The following is a 20,952-nucleotide window of genomic DNA, read 5'->3' on the forward strand; positions in this document are numbered from 1 at the left end:
GTCAATGACTTTTTTAGAAAAAAAATTTTTAGAGGATTTTGTAATGTTTGTCTCTAAAAACACCTCACATGATGTACAAATGGAACCACTAATGTTTTAGGCATCATAGCAAAGAATATTTTAAGTGCTTAAGTTATGAACTTTAAATCCTAATGTCCTTGGTTGTACATGCTCAAAGCTAGTTAATGGTATCTGAAAACAAATAATAGTAAGATTTTTGTCAAAACAAATGCAGCTAGTGTATTTCAATCAATTGACCAAAACTTTGTTACAAAGCCCAGCTAGCATCCGGCCCAACCGATCACTGTCAGACATGAGACTGCAGTTGCTGTGACTGGAACTAATTGGCTTCTGGGTAGCTTTGTGTTTCCAATACAGAGGTGGAGCTTGACGTTAACCCTAACAAACACTCTCCCTATGGCTTATCACTTCTTAATACATTGCATGAGCTTTGATGTGTCAACTCATAATAAACACAGTAAATTAACACTATTCATAAAGACACATATTTACCCCAACATTTCAAAATACTTACAATAATCAACCATGTCCATGTCCTGGACAATCCAACCTGGATAATATTTAAATAATAAATCATACCCAGTCAACCATTGCGTTCTGACATAATACCACTTGTATTGTTTAATGACAAAAAGTTGTCATTGTTTACAGCGCACATCTACATGTGCTTTTGTGGCACTAAGCCAAGAAATGAAGCTCACTGGCAGCTCGTTGCTGTTTCTCCTATGTGAGTGTGCAGTGATGTGGATGCACCTCATGCTCACTCACCCCATCATTACAGGGGGCGGTGTTCAGCTGAGCGGGAGCGTGATGCTGCCACACCGGAGAACAGTCAGAGGATAGAAGACGACTGTCGAGACAGAGCCTGGAGCTCAGATGAACGACATCATGGCTGTGGCACACTGCCTCGAGCCCCGAGGGTTATTCTAATCCAGATGCGCTCGGGCACACTTAAGACAAAGAAAACCAAGCCGCTGTACTGGAGACACTGTTGGTAATGTGGTGGAGGACATGAAACAAAGACTTGCACTTCAAAGTCAAAGTGCAGCCATTTCTTAGAGAGTGGCATTTACAATATAGAGCGTTATTAAGAAGCTCAATCCAGGTGAACATTCATACTTGTTTAAAGAAGATGGCTGTGGTCAGTGGTCTCAGAGTGTGAAATTGAGTATGTGCGTGCGTGTGTGTGCGTGTACAAGAGCATAGATTTGGGCATTAGAGGGTTGGAGTATTACCTGTACACGTTTTTATGAATCATTGTATATCCTCCTCAATAATCCCTCCTCAACCCCCCCCCCCCATGATATCATAAAATCATCCCCCAGAAACTATCCAGTGGTGTGTGTGTATACATATACATAACGCACACACACGCACGCGCGCACACCCACCCACACACGATAGATAGATAGATAGATATATAGATAGATAGATATATAGATAGATAGATAGATAGATAGATAGATAGATAGATAGATAGATAGATAGATAGATAGATAGATAGATAGATAGATAGAAATACATTAAAATAATTAAAAAATATAACTGCAAGACGTTTACTACTGAAACAACCTCATAATAATATTAACCTAATTGGTACATATTTAATGCACAAAAGTCCTCACTAACAAATGTAATCTATGTATTGAGGTAAATACGTCAGAATATGTGCACGTTTTGGGAAAATCAAGTAAGGGATGTAAATAAAAAGATTGATGCGCGCGCAATAGATCCCATGCAGATGCGACGCTCATTAGGATCAGGTTGTGCTTGTGCTCTATAATGATGCGACTGTCTGGACCAGCGTTTGACACTGGGAACTCTCTTCTATGAAAACCAACAGCTCGAGAATAATCCTGTCGAACCAGTAAACATCTCTAGCCATAATTAACAGGTATGGCAAGGGTGCTCCTCAACTGTGCTCAGTCTCTTTAGAAAGTGATCCAACTGCCCACGATCTTTCCACCATGACAGCATGCAATAATGCCAATGATTTTTATAACACCTACTTGCTTTTCCATGTTTGGGCCTTTGCAGGAGCTTCTGCACCGTCATCAGGTCCTCGGTCTTCACCGCTTGAAGTAATTCCTGATCTTTCCCCATCCTTATTTATTTTACATCCAAAGCATCCTCTGAATGTGTGTAGTGTTGCCCAGTGAGCTCCTTTGCGGATCCTCCCTCTTGCGATGGAGCTGCAGGGCGCGAGGATGATGATGATGATAACGCACACTTGGCGGAAGGATGCTCGGATACTACAGAGCAGCTGCAGCTGGAGCCTATGAATCACAGATGTTTTAATTCCGATTCCGTGAAGCCGTCAAATTATTAGCTTCACAGCCGAGATCGAACTTGCAATCGCACATACATGAATCGGGTTTTCAGTCCGACATCTGCGTGATCAAACTGTGATCGGTCCCTTCTGGAAAATCATCAGTTGGATCAGTCCCAATCACGTTTTGCTGGCGTGAACGAGAAGCGTTAGGAAAAAATACAAATTCAGTGATGCTTCAAATTCTTCTGGGATCCGAAGAGACGTCAGTCGGTGATGCCATAGCTCCGCGCGCGTAGTACTCGCGCTGTTATTTTCTGTCCTGTGATGGATTTACACAAGGAGAGTGCAATGTGCATTACCCCAGCCATGGATTGGTCTGACAACATTGCTGTGGTAAATGGCTCCGCTTCATCCAGAGGGCGGTCCCTGAGAGTAGGAACACCCCCCCCCCCATTCCAGTGCTGACAGCCACATGCTGCTATACTACAATTCAGCACTGCTGAATCATAAGGCAAGATGTTTAAAACAGCCCCGCTCTGTAGTTAGCCCTACACAGCAAAATCACCAGTGTTAAATTTTCAGGGATGGTGTTAAATACACAGTGTTGATGCTGTTTTAACACTATCTGGTAATAAAATAACACTGCCATTGCTAGGCCAGTGTTATATTCACGACAGTATCAGTGTAAAACAAGGGTGTTATCAGATTTCACTCTGAGCGGTGTAAATCAAGCCACGCCTCTACTAAACATATCCTGTCAGGGATTTTACCGCCATTTTCTTTCACAGGAGGACTGAAGAGATCAGGTAAATCAGTCTCATAATATTCACATGGTTTGGCTAAATTAAACTGTTATTTCTCTGTCTGACTCTACGCAGCCATATGCCAAAAAACCTAAATAAGATATTTTTCCCATTTTATTTCCCCTTTGTTCGTTATTTGGTTCAGTTTAATCAGAGCTACCTTGTGTTACGTTGTTCCCTTGTTAGTTTAGTATAAAGTTAAACTGCTAGCTAAAAGTTTAAAACCAAGAAGGATAATATTAACAGGAGATATGAACGAAAGAATTGAACCATGATAAAACGCGACATGCACTACAAATTGAAGGTATGAAATTAAGTTAAATGAAAGCTCGTTTATTCACCATATGATGCTCGTTATGAGGTAATCATATAGGCTAGATACCGTGAGTTAACGAGGTCGTTTACATGCACGTGAGTGCACGGATATTGGTTAATTATTCAAATTACTGAAAAACACGGAGAAAACCGCAACCGCAACGTCATGTGTTTTTCTAAGATGTATGCAAACAGGGGAAATATCGCCAAACCAACAATTAATTTGACCAAAACCTCACAATATATCATCATTTGTATGCACAGATTGGATGCATTGTGTGTTGTAAGCTTTTCATGGCGCTAGATGTCAGACAGATGCAAATGGCAAATACATACGGAAGTGTAAAACGTGTAAGGCTAACGTGAACGTTTTTTTTTTTTCTGTCATTATAGATGCTAGTTTGGTGAAAGTTCACACTGAGTGCTTCAAATCATTCAGAAGAGATGCTGTTTTTAGGGCAGTTTATTAAAGAAGACCTGACATGGATGACTTCCAATGAGAAACGACTGCTAATACATTCATTACAGAAGGTAAGTTTATATATTTATACATATAAATCATTTTATTTGACATAACTGAACAGTTAACCAATCTTTTTAGTATATGTAGTTTTGTACATATTATTATTATTATTATTATTATTATTATTATTATTATTATTAATCTGGAAAGAAACTCACATGACCTGCTGCCAACTTTAATAAAAATATATTATCTTCTCATACATCGTTTTGCTATTGATGTCATATTAAATAGCAATCAAATTGATTACTATTTTGAAAATGTATAAATGAAGATTCATATTGTCTTGAGTGCTGTTTTTAATATAAAAAGAATGTTGAGTTTTCAGAGTCTTTATTGTCATTTTTTTGTGATAGGACCCTACCAGACTATATTTGAATACGGCATACCCATGAATTCTGGAACTGTTATTCCTTAACCCAGTTTGGAGGATAAGAGCTTACCAACTAGTTATGTGAGTACACACAGTACATTAGTACTGTACACTGTCTCTAACATGATTTATTATACTGAGATGATTTTGATTCAAATAACAGTTAAAACTGCACCCTTTTTGGTATTTTCTTGACTCTTTTTGTCTTTGAAAATCTGCAGAAATATGCTGAGGTGATGTATTGCAAAATAGCCAACATGCAACAATATGGATGACCCTCTGTCTGGTCAACAGGAGTTTAAATATGGTAAGTGTACATGGGTTTGCTACTTTTACGGTTTTAAAGTTTAACTGTATACTCATGGTGTTTAAATTCTGTTTTGCTAGGACGGGACAGTGATGTGGCAGCTCTTCCCTGGCTCATTCACCTCTTGCCTTCATTTGTGAAAGGAAGAAAGACTGGAGAGGGTCGATGTGCAACTGAAGCTACTGATTGTGCTGTGTAAGTTTTTTAGTATTTTGTTCTAGTTATTTATTCAGCAGTTAGTTTGCTTGCATTGTTCACCCCATGTAAATGCATACAAGTTCATAAATACACATAAAATACATTCATCAAATACACTCTTTTAAAACACTTAGGTGATGAGCATCAATCCATGCTTTGAGGGGAATGAATCAGCACAGCCCTGCCTGCACTGCGTTGGGAACAGAAGTTGCATCCAGAATTTTTGCATCATTCTGGACCAAAAAGCCATTCCCTCCATGATGAAGACCACTGATGCAGCCTTCCACTACATCATGAGTAAAACAACTACAGAACTAAATACCAGGTTGGAACGCATTTAAGAAAAATGAAACGTCTTTTGAATTGAAATGTCTGTTTTGTTATGGAAAAATCTTTAGTATTGTGAAGGATAAGCATTTCTGCCTGCCAGTAAGGTGATTGCAGTGTATTTTAATGTTCAAGTTTTGAGTAGGGTGGCTAATTTTTTTTAACTCTCATTTGATATATTAAAGACCTTATAATAAGTGGTTTTCATGTCACTGTGCTGTGGTATAAGATAACTTTCATTATTCCATACTGTATTCTGTATTGTAATTGTAGCTGAGGTATTTAAATAAGCAGTGTTAAATGCAAAGTGTTGTGTATTAATGTAAATATTAAGTGTGATGTACTTTAATAAAAAGAGGTTTTGCAATATTTCTTGTCATTTGTCTTTTATAGAAACAACCCATTAGCAACAAAAGTGGCTATTAATCAGTATTTTAACACTTAACATTGTTGAATTCACATTACACTGGTGTTGACCTTAAATTAGGAGTGTTAATTTTTAACACTGTATTTCTGTGCCAACACCAGTGTAGTGTGGAAACAACAATGAATAGTGTTGAACAAAGTGTAAAATTTAACAATATTGAGTGTTAAATTAACATATAATGAGTGTTGTTAAATTAACACTACACTTTTGACTAAATTAACACAGTGTAGTGTGGACACATATACACACTTTTCAAGTGTTAAATTTGACACCCTGGGTGTTATTTTAACACCAGTGATTTTGCTGTGTAGAAAGGGCATTCGTTATGTTTTTTTTCACTTAACAATGATGGACTGCAGCATAATTAAGAAATCTCATGTGTGCACTATAGATTGTCTACACAGCAAGGGCTCTGGATCTCATTCCAAGAGCAAGACTGAGAACTGCTGGTCCTGCCAGCATTTTTGCCCTTTCATAACAAACTAATTAAAGGCTTAAACATGATACTTAACACTTGTGGTTACCCTTACCTCTTAGTCTTAAATAATACTATCAGTATTTTAGTATGAAGGAGTCTAGAGATAGAAAAAGAGATTGGTGGCATGATGCCTACAAAACAAAATTGTTCGCTGAAGCTAACTGAACCTCCTTTTAGAGTCAGGCTTACCATTTTTCCAGTCTTGCGTAGACATGGCCTGTTCACAGCTTCTTACATCTTGAATATAAGTATAACTGCAGTTGTATTTTAACTGTGGTAGGGATGTGGTTCTCAAACTTTTTGGGTGTCCCTCTTGGATAGAGGGTGCATCCCTTCGTGCCATACACAATCTCAAATGTAGAATTTGAATTAAACAAAATATATAGTGATGCAATGTAGTGTTCGTTAGTAGCCTTGCTTATCTTAATTACACAGAATTTATGATAAATGAATGTATTTTATGAAATGTCTTAATAAAACTTGGGCCCCTGGCACCATCTTGGGCCCCCACTTTCAGAACCAGTGTATATGCATGCCCTGGAAAGCATTAGGGTGCCATTTATTTGTTCAGTTGTTGAGTTATCTGACCAAGAGCTGGCACGAATAAATCTTTTTAAAATATGCTAATTAATCAAAACAAATATTGGTCGCCACACTATTTTGCAGTAAAAATTCAATAAAAACTTGCCCAAATATTTTACATTTTATTTTAATATATAACAAAAGCAAATAAATGCATTAAAATGCACTTATGTTTTAACTATAAACGAAACATTTTACCTGTCTGCTTTCATCACTTTTGTCGTACAGATTAACATATCACTCAACATCTACGTCAACACCATCCGTCAACCATGAGCCTACTTTTACCTTTTGTGTGATTTAGCGCCCTCCAGTGGTAACTTATAAAACATCTCTAACACGCTTTATGCACTGTTCATCTTGCAGACACTGCCCTCTAGAGTTTACTACTCAAATTAGGCTGACAAATTTTGATAAATAGATGCAATGAATGGGTGGAGATGGGCCTTGGAACCGATTGTGGATACCATGCTATCAAGACAAATAAAACATATTTTTATACATAAGGGGACATATTTTGAAATGTCAGAAAAAATAATATACTTTGTAATATATTATATTAATAAAATATTTATATTAAAATATAATAGAATATATAATATAATATAATATAATATAATATAATATAATATAATATAATATATTAATTGTTTTAAAGCTAACTGCACATTTGTATATTTGTTATAATTTGTCCAATAAATGGGTAAAGGTGCATTATACAGAACCCGCGAGGCCAGTAAGAGAAAGCGGTAGAGTATAGAATGGATGGATGAGTGAATAGTGCTAAAATAACAGTCAGACAGTTTTTGCATCCATCTTTGCATAATTGCAGGCATAAGTACAATAAATTGCCACAGGCAAAATACGTCTATATCAAACACTGTATATCACGTAGGAACAGTAAATGTTTTAATGTTACCTCAAGCCTTGAATATTCTATGACAGTTTGTCAATTATAGTATATATGATTCATTTACAGGCAAATGCATTGTGCTGTGGTTTTGCACTGCAGTTGTTTAAACTGTACGGCGTCTGAGTAGGCCTACACCATATGAATATTGATACTGAATTTCCTGTACAGATACGCCTAACTTGACAGCATGAGTGCAGCTTTTTATTATATGACTTTTATAGTTTACATTAAGGAAATTGTTGTATTTTTGCAATGGCATTGTTCTAAATTTACGAATATATATAACAATGCAAAAACTATTTTTTGTGTTTACAGCGTGAAAACCTGCTTTCGAAACGCTCTCGCGGTATTTTGATGTCATATGCCGATCAATCTGCGCAGAGCTAAATGAAGTTCAGTTGAACACGCCTAAAGTTCAGTTTTTGTCTACCATACGCAAAACGGGGCGGGAGTTAAATCTGGTTAAATCACATGATTGGTTAGGAATGACAGGAGACGGTAGGAAAACAAACTGATTCGCCATTTGATTGGATGACAGGCTTGTATTAAAGTGAAAATATTCGCCTGCTGCTTAACGTTACTGTCTGTTACCACATCTTCAATGGCGGAACTCCGCTGCAGAAGTTAATATGACACAAGACAAGATCGCATAAGGTTAGACTGTAAATATCACTAAACTACTAGTTTGTGGATTTCTCACTGTTTATATTTTAGTGTTTAATTAAATGCGCTGACTCTTTATGATGAGGTTTATGGGTGGAGCACTCTGATGATCTTACTGTAAAACTCCGATGAAGTGATGTGTGAGGAAATTGCAATATAGTAGAGCCTAATGAAATGCTACTCTGTTATAGTTTCAGATTAAGTAAAAACAATACAAATTTTAAGTGTCTTTGATGTTGATTTTATATGATATCGTCATTCTGTCTGCCTTGAATTGTTTACTCGTTTTGAGCATGTATGAACATGTTGAGTGTTGTGTACGATGCTACTGTAAGTTAGCCCATAGAGAATTACTGTACTGCTTTACAGTTCTGTTCTCTGTGGGGCTGAGATTGGACCTAAAGGAGGAACTTATGCAAGACTGTAAAGCTTATTGGCAAAAATATAATATTTTTTGCTAGTGAAAAAACACTTATGTTTGTTAAAATGCATATTTTAGGTCTCCATGTTAAGAAGTTGGCGCTTTAAACTATGGATTCATCAGTGGGTGGGTCACAGTTTGTGATTCAGGAAACATGAATTTCTGATCTTATTATTTTTCCATTAAGTCGAATCCCTTTGAAAGTTAGCCAGTCATTTGCTGTTCTCCCTGATGTATTCCCTTGTGGGAAATTATCAATCTAGACCAGCAATAAATAATATAATTCCCTGTCTTGAAGCTCTTTGCCTATTCAAACCTAATTCAAGGGATAATGTTTTGCTTTTAGAGATCCCTTCACTTTCCTGATCCATTTTTATCTCAATTGTCAAAATCTCCTATAATTTGAGCTATTCCAGTTTACAACTTTTTAGCAATTGATAATGAGTATGTAATCTGAACTTGCTTGTTCTTGCAGGTCACAATATTCTGTGGTTCAAAATCTATGCCAACTCTCACAGGTGTGAGGATGACAGTGAGAGTTGCATAGCTTTGTTCCCTTACCGACCCACCTGACCTGTATTCATGTTCCCATACACAAAAAAACTAGCTTTTGTCCTCTTCTGTACAATGGTACAAATGTAATACAGGCACTATTGTATTGTACAGAAGCTGTAGGTGTAGTTTTGTTCCAGGGGAGTCTGTATGGATACGTTCAGTCATGCCTATGAATTTAAAGCACATGGGCACATGCGATTAATTTCACTTCAACCTTAAAGGAAGTGGTTCATTGTAGCATGCTAGTCGAAAAGTAGCTTTCACCAGATCAGTCAAGCAGCAACTGATATTCATTAACATTTTTTTTTATTGGATCATATTTATTGTTTTCCTTTTCCACGTGCTGTTGGTTGTTTCCCTTCACTGAAGCAGTAAAAGTTTTCAGCACACCCTTCACATGAGGTTTTGTTTTCAACAGATGAAGCAGAATGTAGCGTTCAAGCCTGTGAATCATTTCCGTGACTCCTTTTTGATATTTGCACTGATGTGATAGATGGCATGGATGTGGTTTTTCAAGGCTGGAGTGCTGCGTATTAGCTGAGCCTTTTAGTCTGAGCTCGAAAATGGTGAAATCAACAGATAAAGCGGTGGACGTGCTGTTATGATTCAAAACAGACATGGAAATGACGTGGTTAAAGATATCTGTCACCTTCTGCTGCTAATGCATCAACATTGTCCCTTTTGAATTTTTCCATGTGATCCCTCTGCTTTTCGGGCTTGTATGGAATTTCATGCTACTGTTATTTTAGCTTTGTTAGTGTGACATTTTCCGAAGTGGGTGTGTGGTGGCTTTTGTTTTGTCTTTTAAGGGTTGTATTCCAATCTCGGTCAATGAAAATGTTTTTCTATGCTTTACCTTGATATTTGTGCTTTGGCAGAGACCACAAGGATGTCAATAGAGGCGGAGGCGTTGCTGCAGGAGGCTAAGGAGAGCATAGAGGCAGCCCAAAACTACAGGAGCGAGCTGCAGCAGAGACTGCATGGACTCAGCCAAGCCCGCAAACAGGTACTGCGGTGAACGTCTGTACTGTCAGAGACAAAAACAGACAATATTTACTTGTCATTGAAATCTGTTTGTCTATGCTAAATCAGCATCAGATTTGTGACCTAGTTTGTATCTCCGCTAAGTTCATTTTTTGTGATTTACTGTTTTCTACATAAAATAATTATACAAAATATAAAGAACATTCTGAGAAAATATATCCTTGATATCTTTGGTATGACCTTACTCAGATAATATAAAAAAAATAAACATATTACATTATGGGGCTGTTTCCTGGACAGGGCTTATCCTAGTCCCAGACTAAAATGTATGTTTGAGCTGCCTTAGTTTAAAAACACCTTGTACTGAAATATCTTATATCAGTGCCAATGTTTTGTCTCAAGATGCACACCAGTATTGTTTTTTGTAAGGTTTGTTCTTAAATGACCTGATATAACTAAGGCCTAGTCCTGGATTAATCTAAACCTTATCCAGGAAACCACCCTTAAGAGACTTTAACCTGTTTTTTTTTAAAACGGGGTCACATAATGATTAAAATGCTGCATTTTGGACCAATGAGATTTCACGATGAGTGGGGGTGTCCGTTGTGATGCTGTGTCATTATATCTGGTTAAGTAGAGGCAGCATTACAGTCATGCCAAGCCCATTTTGACAGTAATGCCATTTCTATTGATCACAGCCACTATTCAGTATAACCTACAGTAATGTCCATAAACACGCTGAGGTGAACAAAAGGGATCACAAAACTAGTGGTTCCTCACTATTGTAACCACATAATTTGTATATTGTTTTTGTAAGAGTGAAAGTAAACGTTATTTCTGACATCCTGGTAAAGTGAATCAGCACTCTGGCAGTGCCAGGAAGCCCACTGGTCAGTACAGAAGGGCTGATTTCATGCAGCGTGTGTGCGGGGTGGATGTAGGATGCAAAGCCGGCATGCTGCTTGCTGTTATCTGCAGACTCCTGCTTCTGGCATCTTACCCAACTTCCTCCCCCCCCCACTTCCCAGAATGCCTTATTCGGAGCGTAAACAAGGCTGTTATTTCCTGCTCTTCGTAAGAGAGTGTAAATTCAATGTTTAAGCTCTCTGTGTTTCACGTCCTCCACGGGATAGGGAATTAAATCAAACTTCACCGTTTTAGGATCACTGACTGGTGATTGTATGGCGCCCTACGGTGCTCGGTGATTAACCTCGCAGGGTGTGCAGCCGTCTGAGTGAGATGCCATATGTGCATCCCATCTGATATGATCACATGCCACACTTCGTCACGCTTAGCATAGAGAGACAGTGATGCGGTCAATGCATGAACTACACCTACATGACCATGTTAGCATTTACTTCCCGTGTTATTTCTCTTGTTATTTTTAGTGGCTTTTATTGAAATTGCTACCATTATGGCTCATCTGGTCATATAAGACGAACTAGTGTTATAGCAGCTGTTTCTGTACAGATGCCAAATGTTATGATAAATACCATTTATTGTCACATCATACAACCTTTGGTCTTCCCAGCCACCTAGTTCAAGCTTGATGTCTAAAAAAAATTTCTGCTCCACTTCCTCTTTAGATGTTGCACTTCTTCCCAGCTTCCTTAAAATCTACAAGTGGCCTCTGTGTACCACAGCCTGTAACCTTCGGGCCAGTCTGCAGCTGGGTGGTTCGATTCATAAGATACACGTGTTTGTTGTCCAGAATACGACAAGTAACAAATGTGTTGAGAGGTGTTTCATAGGTTGGATTTCTAGGAAGAGCCTAAGTCTAAACATCCTGTAATGGGGAGCCTGCACTTTTAATCTCCCCATCCCAAACCAGCAGAGCCTCACAGCACATTGTCACGAATAATAATATTTAGCCAAGAGATTCTGTCCTGGCTCGAAATAATCTGATCGATCGTGATAAGAGTTAGGCGTATGAGGAATAATGCACGTTTATGGACAGACGCATTTCCTGCGTCAGCCGCAAACAAAGCACTGGACCTTTCCAACGTGCTTGATTAATAGCACTTTATGTTGGACTTTATCTGTGTTATTTTAGACTGTCTTCTCACTTCCTGGAGTGTTATCTTTCTCTCGACACACGCACCACCGCAGCAATCTGTCGACTTCCATGGTAGTCGTCATTATTGACGGTCGCCATGATGAGCTTTTTTTATTTTTGCATTGAAGTTCATGGTGCATTCATCTTTCAACGTGCTTTTGCTTAACGCAACGTCGCATTACTGATTATTACAAGGCCCTGAAACGTTCCTCTTTCCAAAAATGTGACTTCAAGTTCACATAATTATAGACCATGTTTGCCTTTAATGTCTTATTTCGTGTCTCTGTATTAAGGGTTCACATCAGTGTGTGTAGTGCAGGGCTTTGTGGTTTTTTTAGAACTTGCAGAATCAAAACCTTTTAAGTGCACCTGACATGTTTTCATGTAAATGAGCATTTTTATCAGACTGAGGCCGGGATTAAGCAGATTTTAAGTGGAAGTATTTGATGATGAACGTATAATATGTGCCGAGATCATTTGGTTAATATAGTTATTTTGATGGAGGTGGCATTTAGTGGCTTTTGCATCTAAGCTTCTCATAATTTCTTTCCTTTTTTATGTGTGTATTTCGATACTCTGCACTTACGAGCCAATAAGAGCGGTTACCCTTTTAACAAGTTTCAAGAGGAACCGTTGTCGTTTTTTTTTACATTGAAAACCACCACGCTTCCTGTCACTCTTGACTGCATTTTGCTGAAGGTGAAGCAGTTAGTCTGAAACAAGCCTAAGTAAAATGAAATGTACCATTCACTCATAACCACATCCGCTTTCAAACATACACGTCATCTGCTGAACGAAACTGTGGCACATTTAAATGTGCGGCTGTTAAACATGCCAATTGTGGCATATTCCTCACTTTGATTTACATAATCACATGTACAATTTACACTTTTTAAAAATATTCAATATATTGACTAATTTATTGTTCTGGTAGGTAGTTCACCTAAAAATTGTTGACTGTACCCATTGACATCCGTAGTAGTTGTTGTTCCATAGTAGATGATATTTTATTAAATGATGACAAGCAGACATTTGACAATACCCATTGACTTCCATAGTAGGAAAAACAATTACTACGGAAGTCAATGGCTATTGTCAAATGTCTGCTTTCCATCATTTAATAAAATATCATCTTTGTGTTTTCTCATACAGGTTTATAGCAACATAAGGGAGAGTAAATGTTGACATTTTTAATTTTTATCCCTTTATTATGCGTTAAAATGCCTTTCATGTTTAATAACCAGATAATGTGTAATATCATGTAAACCCCTTAAACCATTATGACGTTCACCTGATTAAACAATCAGTTTGCGCAAAACCTGATTTTAGGTAGGGGTGCATGGGGCAAAAACCAAGGTGGAGTTAGTTGTAACACGGATACGGAAATTTTTTTATCATATGTTTTTTTTTTCGGTTTTTAAGTTGGGTGTGTAAGATACCAAATCCAGTGCTATGTCATATTAATCAGTCTCTTTCTGACTAAAACATAGCATCATTTTGAAATATGTCTGCAGCTCTCAACTTTTTTGGTGGGCTTGAAAACATTTTGACCCAGCGGGGTTAATTGTAACTCTTTGTTACAACTAACCCCTCAGCACTTACGATTTGAAAACCGCTAACGTTAGCCTAATTCTTGCCATTGTTTTAAATAGGCTACACGCGAATGCTTGCTGGCTGCCAACAAAATAAATATGTCTGTCTTATCAAAAATCATGTGTCAAATTTATTTTTTTATATATTGATTGAATAAGGTCACATCAAAGTTTGAGATCATAATGAAATGAATGGCTAAAATCAGACTTTGATGCTCATTATCTCAGAATTTGATTTTGAAACTGTAGTATGGTTATTACAGACTGGGTCACATATAAAATCACATATAATGTCATAATTGTGCTGCTTTTTCTCACATATTTAGACATTTGTATCCATGAAACTATTGTTAGAAAAGGGCTGGATGAATGACTACAGTGTGGATACCTGTCTATTATAGACAGATATATAAACAATATCCACCTCAAGTATATAGACAAAATATTATTAAAATATTACACCCTGCAAACTAAATTTTTTAGCAAGTGTTACAACTAACCCCCTGCCTGTTACAATTAACCCCACCTATGGGGTAAGTTTTAACGTTTGCACTTCTGTCACGTTTGGTGTAATTAGTACTTACCATTCTTGGACAATAACAAACTTCAAATGTTTATTTGTAGCAGAGATGTGTTTGTTGCTTGTGTAAAAATATATTTATTCAAACTCTAATATTTTTTGAATGATTGAACCAAAACCAAAAAGCGTTAGGTTGTGTCCCGCTTTCCCCTACATGTAAGCCCAGTTTCAGATCATTGGATTAGATGCCATATCCTTGTAAACCCCTATTATCAATATTTTTGCTGTGTTTTTTTGTGGCGACTCATGTAAAACATTTCTTTGTTGAGTTCTGCTGTTGAGAGGCTGCTCCTCTATAGCTCACTCAATGATAAAGCATTATATTAGCATTGCAAAAGATCATGGGTTCAAACCCAGGGTAACACACATACTGATAAAAAATTTATAACTTAATGCACTTCAAGTCGCTTTGGAAAAAAGCATCTGCCAAATGCGTAAATGTAATGTTTAAATGTTTCACTGTCTGACGTACATAAAATATGTACTATGTGGCTCAACTGTTGTGTTTCCCTAGCTTAACTGGTAGAGCATTGTATTAGCCGAGCAAATATTGTGGCTTCGATTCCCAGGGAACATACAAACAGATCAAATGTGCAGCTTAAATATAGCTTAGCATAAAGGCGCCTGCCAAAATGTAACTACATATATTAACATATCATTCAGTGTCAGGATTTATCCCTCTGTCGAGCCTTTATTCAGTTTATGTCTTCAGCAGTGCAGCGTAATGGAGATGTGTCTGCCGTGTGTAGGTGCGGGGCAGTGCCAGCCAGACGCGTGAGACCCTGCAACGACATTTCCAGGATCTGCAGACTGCGGTGAGCCGACTGCTGACTGAAAGGCTGAACGCTCTGCTGCAGGAGGTCGACAACATCGAGCTGGACAGCGTCAGCCCCTTAGATGACTGCCAGAAGCTCATTGAGCATGGTGTCAGCACAGCCGATGAGCTGCTCAGAGAGGGTAAGTCTGTGTGATGGTATTCACGCCGGTCATATACTACAATGGGCTACAGTGATTTTGTTTCTCCTCTCACAATTATCTAATTTGGGATTTGAAGACCTTTATTTGTTATGAATAATATTTATTAGAACGTGGGTTGCCCGTTTTAGAGCGCTTGAGGTACTCTTTCAGTATTACATAGAAAAGGATGAAAAGAGAGAAAGACAAAAGACATAGAAGAATAGAAAAAAGACACAAAGGACAAAATCCTTTGAAGACTGTCTTTTATTAGGATCCAACAGGCTCTTCTCCATTTTCATTTCTTACAGTATAGTCTTTCAGGTTGACTTATGCGCCCTGTCCACCAGAAAGAACTGGGTTCTGGTTCAGAGCTAGTCCTGTACTTAAGTTGGTTCGACTGGTGAGCCTTTTAAGAACCAGTTTGCCTTTCAATGGGCTAGAGAGCCACCACAGAGCCAAGTCTTACGCCAGTGTATACGTCTCATCTTTCCCAGCAATGTTAGTCAACATCAATAATTTCGGACAATGTCATTATTTTTATTGGTCAATGGCTTTGGTATCTGCATTGGCATCCAATCCCCCAATTAGTGGGTTGGCGAATCAACGTGTACATGCAGCTCAACGTAATATTTACAAACACTATTAATGAAGTTGATGTTGAGAAGTGGTGTTGTTCCCCACTGGTTCTTACGTGTTAGCAACTCAAAATTTTATCAAAATGGTTTTCCAGCATATAAAATGTCTGGTTGTTGCATACTAATATTTGTATATTTTTATTATATATATTTTACATTTATATATATATAAATATATATATATATATATATATATATATATATATATATATATATATATATATATATATATATATATATATATATTTGGCATTCTGCTTACATCTTCTATCCACTCCAATAAAGTACACGGATCTGGCAGCCCGATACCATTTCATAAAGTCAACTTTTTAAAATAACTTTGTCTGTCTGTGTCGCTTAATCCGCTCGCGTAGCTTGACACGCTGCTGATTCTCGCCATATTTCTGTTGCCAAGATGCAAGCACATGCGTTGCTACGTCATCATTGTGTACAAACAGTAAAAGTGTCTATGTGTAAGCTCTTTAGTTGCAGTAGCATTTTTAATGCTTAAATATAAATATTGTTGTTATTAATACATTTTCAAAATTGACTGTTTTATAGGAATGGCTGAATAATAGTAAGGGCTTTGCTTATTTATTTGTTAAAATTGCCAATTTGTAGTGATGAGGAAAAATATGCTATTTGGGTTTGTCCTTTAAATGGCAGTACCGTGGTTGGATTGTGCAGATTAAGGGGTGGTATTATTATTATAAGATTCTTCTGACATCACAAGGGGAGCCAAATTTCAATGACCAATTTTTTCCACATGCTTGCAGCAGAGAATGTTTTACCAAAACTTAGTTACTGTGTTGATCTATTTCACATTTTATAGGTTGATAAAAGCACTGGGGACCCAATTATAGCACTTAAACTTTGAAAAAATCTGATTTTTTTTTAATGGTTGAACGTTAGGCTTGATTCATTTATGACTTCTTGGAGAAGTTATATGTGGCGGCTCAAATTTTGAAATAAAAATGCTAATGCTGTCATTATTTGGTTACATGATGGCAAGTAATGTCTTTCTTTGTTCTTAAGAACCCATATGCTGATTTTATTATATTTTGGGGGGGGGGTTTTAAAACTTGAAGTTTTCTGATTACTATTGGAGGTCTAATAAATTTGTTAAGCACTATACTAATGCATTTTTAACATTACAATAGCTTTTTACCATTAGTAGGTTTATACAGGAGTTAGGTTTATTATATGCTAACCTAAATGAATAGTACAAGTATAAATTAACACTTCCAAGATTTATAAATTCTGTAAAATTATTGCTCATTATTAGTTTAATAGCTAATGCTTTATTAAGAGTCTCTATTTTTCTTTGCCCCCTGCCTTTTGGTCCCGTACAAACAATGCAAAAAAGCATTTTTACAGTACATGAACTTACAAACCAACAGTTTAAGTGAACTTTCCCTTTGAGGTCTTTGTTACAACCTGCACACTGCAACAGTCTGTAAGTATGAATATAATCGTACTGTTGTATGACTGTCCCTTCAGGCGAGGTTGCCATCCGCTGTGGTATGAACGAGAAAGAAGACAAGCTGGGCAGCTTCACTAAGAAAGCCTTGCAGATCCAGTTGGACAGGTGAGAAGCACAGAACTCATTCAGTAGTTAACAAGACTAATGCTGAATTTCATACTGTCATGTTTTCATTTTGATCTATCAATTGAGCTACAGGATTACTTTTTACTTCTACCGCTGGTTTCACAGACAGGTCTAAAAATGTGATAGTCCCAATGATTTGCCTCACGAGACACACCCGTAACGTCTTTTTTAAGGCATGTTTATAAAAGATGCTTAAACATCTTAAAGGTCCAGTTTGCAAACTTTTAGTAAAACGGGACCTTTAATTCAACTAAGGCTCAGTCCTTGCTTTAGCTAAGCCTTGTCTGTAAAACCGAGCCTTAGATCTATCTGTATAAAAATACCTTATCACCCTCTGTGTCCTCAGCCTGCCTGAGGTACCGGCGCTGGTGGATGTGCCATGTCTGTCTGCGCAGCTGGATGACTCTTTGCTGCAAATGTTTCGTACGCATGTGGCTCGGCACGGCAGCGTGGCATCTCATCCACCAGTCCAGATTGAAGAGCTGGTGGAGAGACCGGGCGGTGTACTGGTGCGCTGGTGCAAGGTAGGCCGGCCTCTCATCACAAAACACTTTCATGTCTTGTAGTTCACACTGTTCACAGATGATTTTATTTAACAGATGACTAATGTTTTTCAAGATTTCTCAGTTTAGTTGCAAAGCTTATTGATCTTCAACCCCGACTGTTTGTCTGTAGGTGGACGATGATTTTACCCCTCAGGACTACCGGTTGCAGTATCGCCGCGGTAACTCTTCTCAATATGAGGATGCGTACATCGGTAAGGACACAGAGTTCCTGGTGCTTCAGCTTGACCCTCATATGGACCACCTGTTCCGCGTGTGTGCCAGAGGAGAGGGCCGAACCGAGTGGAGCCCATGGAGCATCCCACAGACCGGCTACACCACGCTCGCCCCCCATGGTACAAACTGTACAACAACTACACAGGCAAAGCTGTCTTAAGAGAGCGGGCACATCACTGAGTTTATTTTGCGTTTACAGAGTGGTGTCCCGGTGTGGATGGTTACATTTTAAGCAGTAGGAAAAATATCACCATGCGCAGTGACTCATCACCAGGTCACGGAGGTGTGCTGTACTCCAACTCTCCAACCTACTTCTGTGGCCAGACCCTCACCTTCAAGTACATCACTATATAATTATTTTGGCAGCAGTGTTTATGATAATGCGTGTGTGATTATATTTTTTACTCTAAAATGTGTGTTTGCAGGATCACAGCAGCGGGACCGTCAGATAGGCGAGATAGTTTAGGTGTGTGCGCGGACAATAGAACGGACACAGACTCGTTGCAGAGGGACCAGGCTGTCTGCATCTCCACCAGTGGTATGATTTGAGGCCTAAAGTTTATATTGAAAGTTATATTGAATGGCTATGCATATTTCTCTATATATCTCTTCCAGGTGCTGTGTTTGTAAACGGAAAAGAGATGACCAACCAGTTGCCAGCAATCAGTGTCGGTTCATCTGTGACCTTCGACATGGAAGTGGTCAACATCTTTCCTGTGAGCAATAACAACCCTAGTGATAAAGGAAACTTCAAACTGAGGGTGACGATTGGCTCAGGAAACAGAGAAGTGGTGTTTGATTGGCTGCTGGATCAGGTTGTAGACAGCCTTTTCTTCGGCTGCTCCTTCACACACCCTGGATGGAAAGTGCTGGTGTTTTGATTGTAAGGTTTTTTTTAAGTTATGATAAAAATACGATCCAGTGTGCTGGCCTGTGCCGCATCCATGTATTCAGTTCTGAATTCGAGACCTCAAGTTCCTTTTTTTGTTAAACTTTTAGCACATTTTGACAGCACAGTGTTTTTGCAATTTCATTAAACTTTTCTGATTTTGTATTATGAGAAGCACATATCGCAGAATAATATTAGACTTTCTTTATTCTGTGATATGAGGCCAGTCACTACTCTATGGCCTTATCACATACACTTCTTTGCACACATGATGATTAGTAGCAAAGCATGCTGGTCTGAGAAAGAAAGATTGAATTTACTGTGAAGTTCTCAAGAGCACAATAACATTCAAACTATTTATGTGTACTTCACAAATAAGAGCAAATATGTGCACTAAAGTCCATGCTCAGACAATCCTTTTATCTGTAAGTCACACGCGGAGAGTACCTTTATAATATTACAAGGTGTAGCCGATTGTATCTGTTGGAATGAATATTAGAGGCAGATTTCGAGTGATAGTAAGTAGATTGATGTACCTAACAACTAGTTATTTTAATGTTTGTTTGGTACTGACCTCAGTGTTATAAAGTACTGTTTTAAATTATTCCATCATATACGGTAGTGCAAATGATTCAGCCTGTTCACAGCTTCAACACAACAATGATAATTTGATACCAACATGATGTTTCCAAATAAGAACTGTGATAATTCACACTGTTGTGCCATTTTATATTTTTAACTTTTTTTTATATTCATGTTTTATGTCCTCTTACTGTCCAGGTTACTGTATTAGCTGGCCTGCCTTCCCTTTCAGTCGTGTTTGTAATGTATTTATGTTTGAAGCATTGGAAATTGGACCCTGCAAAGACTATATAGGTTGAGAGCTTGTGCATGAAGTTTTTCTGAAACAGAACATCCTTCACAAGGTACTAGAATTCCTTACTGCACAAGGGAACGTTTATAATCTCTTAAATTGTTTGTGTAGACAGATAATGATACACCCACAGAATGTCTGTTCTGTTAACTCTATTTATAAAACTGTGACGGTTTAATGTATATTTACTAGGGATGCACCGATATATTAGCCTATAATCAGTTTTGGCAGATAAAAGCATTCTTCCCACTATAGGACATTGGACGATTGTTTATAACAGATGATGAAAACGCACCAGAACTCATGCTGTGTGATCATTTTGAGTTGGGTGTAAACAGAATTGCAGTTTGTATGCTCTGCACTTCTTAAATTGAATAAAAAATATTTAAAACGTAAAAAAACCAAAACTATCTGCATTACTTGGTATTGGTCAATTTAAGCAATCCGATATCGATATCTGCACACAGAAATGTTGTATCGTTGCATCTCTAATATTTACCTCATTTTGCTTGTGCCTTCTTGTAAAAGCTGTAAGAATTCAACTGATTTGCAATCAAATAAAGTGTTTGGAACGTTTAGACAAATGAATCATTTGTTGTTTTAAACGTGTTCAATAAAAAACAGGTAAAACTTTACATTAAACAGCACCAATGGTCCGATTCACGATTTTACATTCGTGTGTGTGTGCGCGCGCGCCCTCGTGTATTAGTACAATATGTTAACTATATTTAAAAGGTACATACTCCAAAGTAAACGATGACGCCAGTTATCATCTCCAACGTAAATCTTTTTTCTTGGACTACAACTAACAAACACACA

At 37.8% G+C, this 20,952-nt stretch overlaps 2 protein-coding genes across 12 annotated transcripts in view; one reads left to right on the forward strand and one right to left on the reverse strand.

Moving 5' to 3' along the window:
- caskin1 (CASK interacting protein 1) overlaps positions 1–2,662 on the reverse strand; it is an 84,416-nt gene extending 81,754 nt beyond the window's left edge. For 4 of the 11 annotated variants that reach the window (XM_065274842.2, XM_065274492.2, XM_065274571.2 and 1 more), the window contains exon 1: positions 2,031–2,661. In XM_065274842.2, coding sequence (XP_065130914.1) covers positions 2,031–2,124 — 94 coding nt within the window. In that variant the 5' untranslated portion in view covers positions 2,125–2,661. Of the gene's footprint in view, positions 1–2,030 lie in introns of all 11 variants that reach the window. The other 7 variants (XM_065274978.2, XM_065274421.2, XM_065274786.2 and 4 more) reach the window with 3 other exon arrangements.
- Positions 2,663–8,047: 5,385 nt separating this feature from the next.
- Positions 8,048–20,717, forward strand: crlf3 (cytokine receptor-like factor 3). Its single transcript, XM_065274190.1, has 9 exons — positions 8,048–8,193; positions 10,057–10,184; positions 15,140–15,347; positions 17,483–17,570; positions 17,938–18,115; positions 18,267–18,489; positions 18,570–18,708; positions 18,796–18,908; positions 18,986–20,717. Exons 2-9 carry the CDS (start codon positions 10,068–10,070, stop codon positions 19,249–19,251), a joined length of 1,332 nt encoding a protein of 443 aa, XP_065130262.1. The 5' UTR covers positions 8,048–8,193; positions 10,057–10,067; the 3' UTR covers positions 19,252–20,717.
- Positions 20,718–20,952: the final 235 nt, after the last annotated feature.

This window comes from Paramisgurnus dabryanus, chromosome 3 (genome assembly GCF_030506205.2).
Source record: "Paramisgurnus dabryanus chromosome 3, PD_genome_1.1, whole genome shotgun sequence".
NCBI lineage: Eukaryota > Metazoa > Chordata > Actinopteri > Cypriniformes > Cobitidae > Paramisgurnus > Paramisgurnus dabryanus.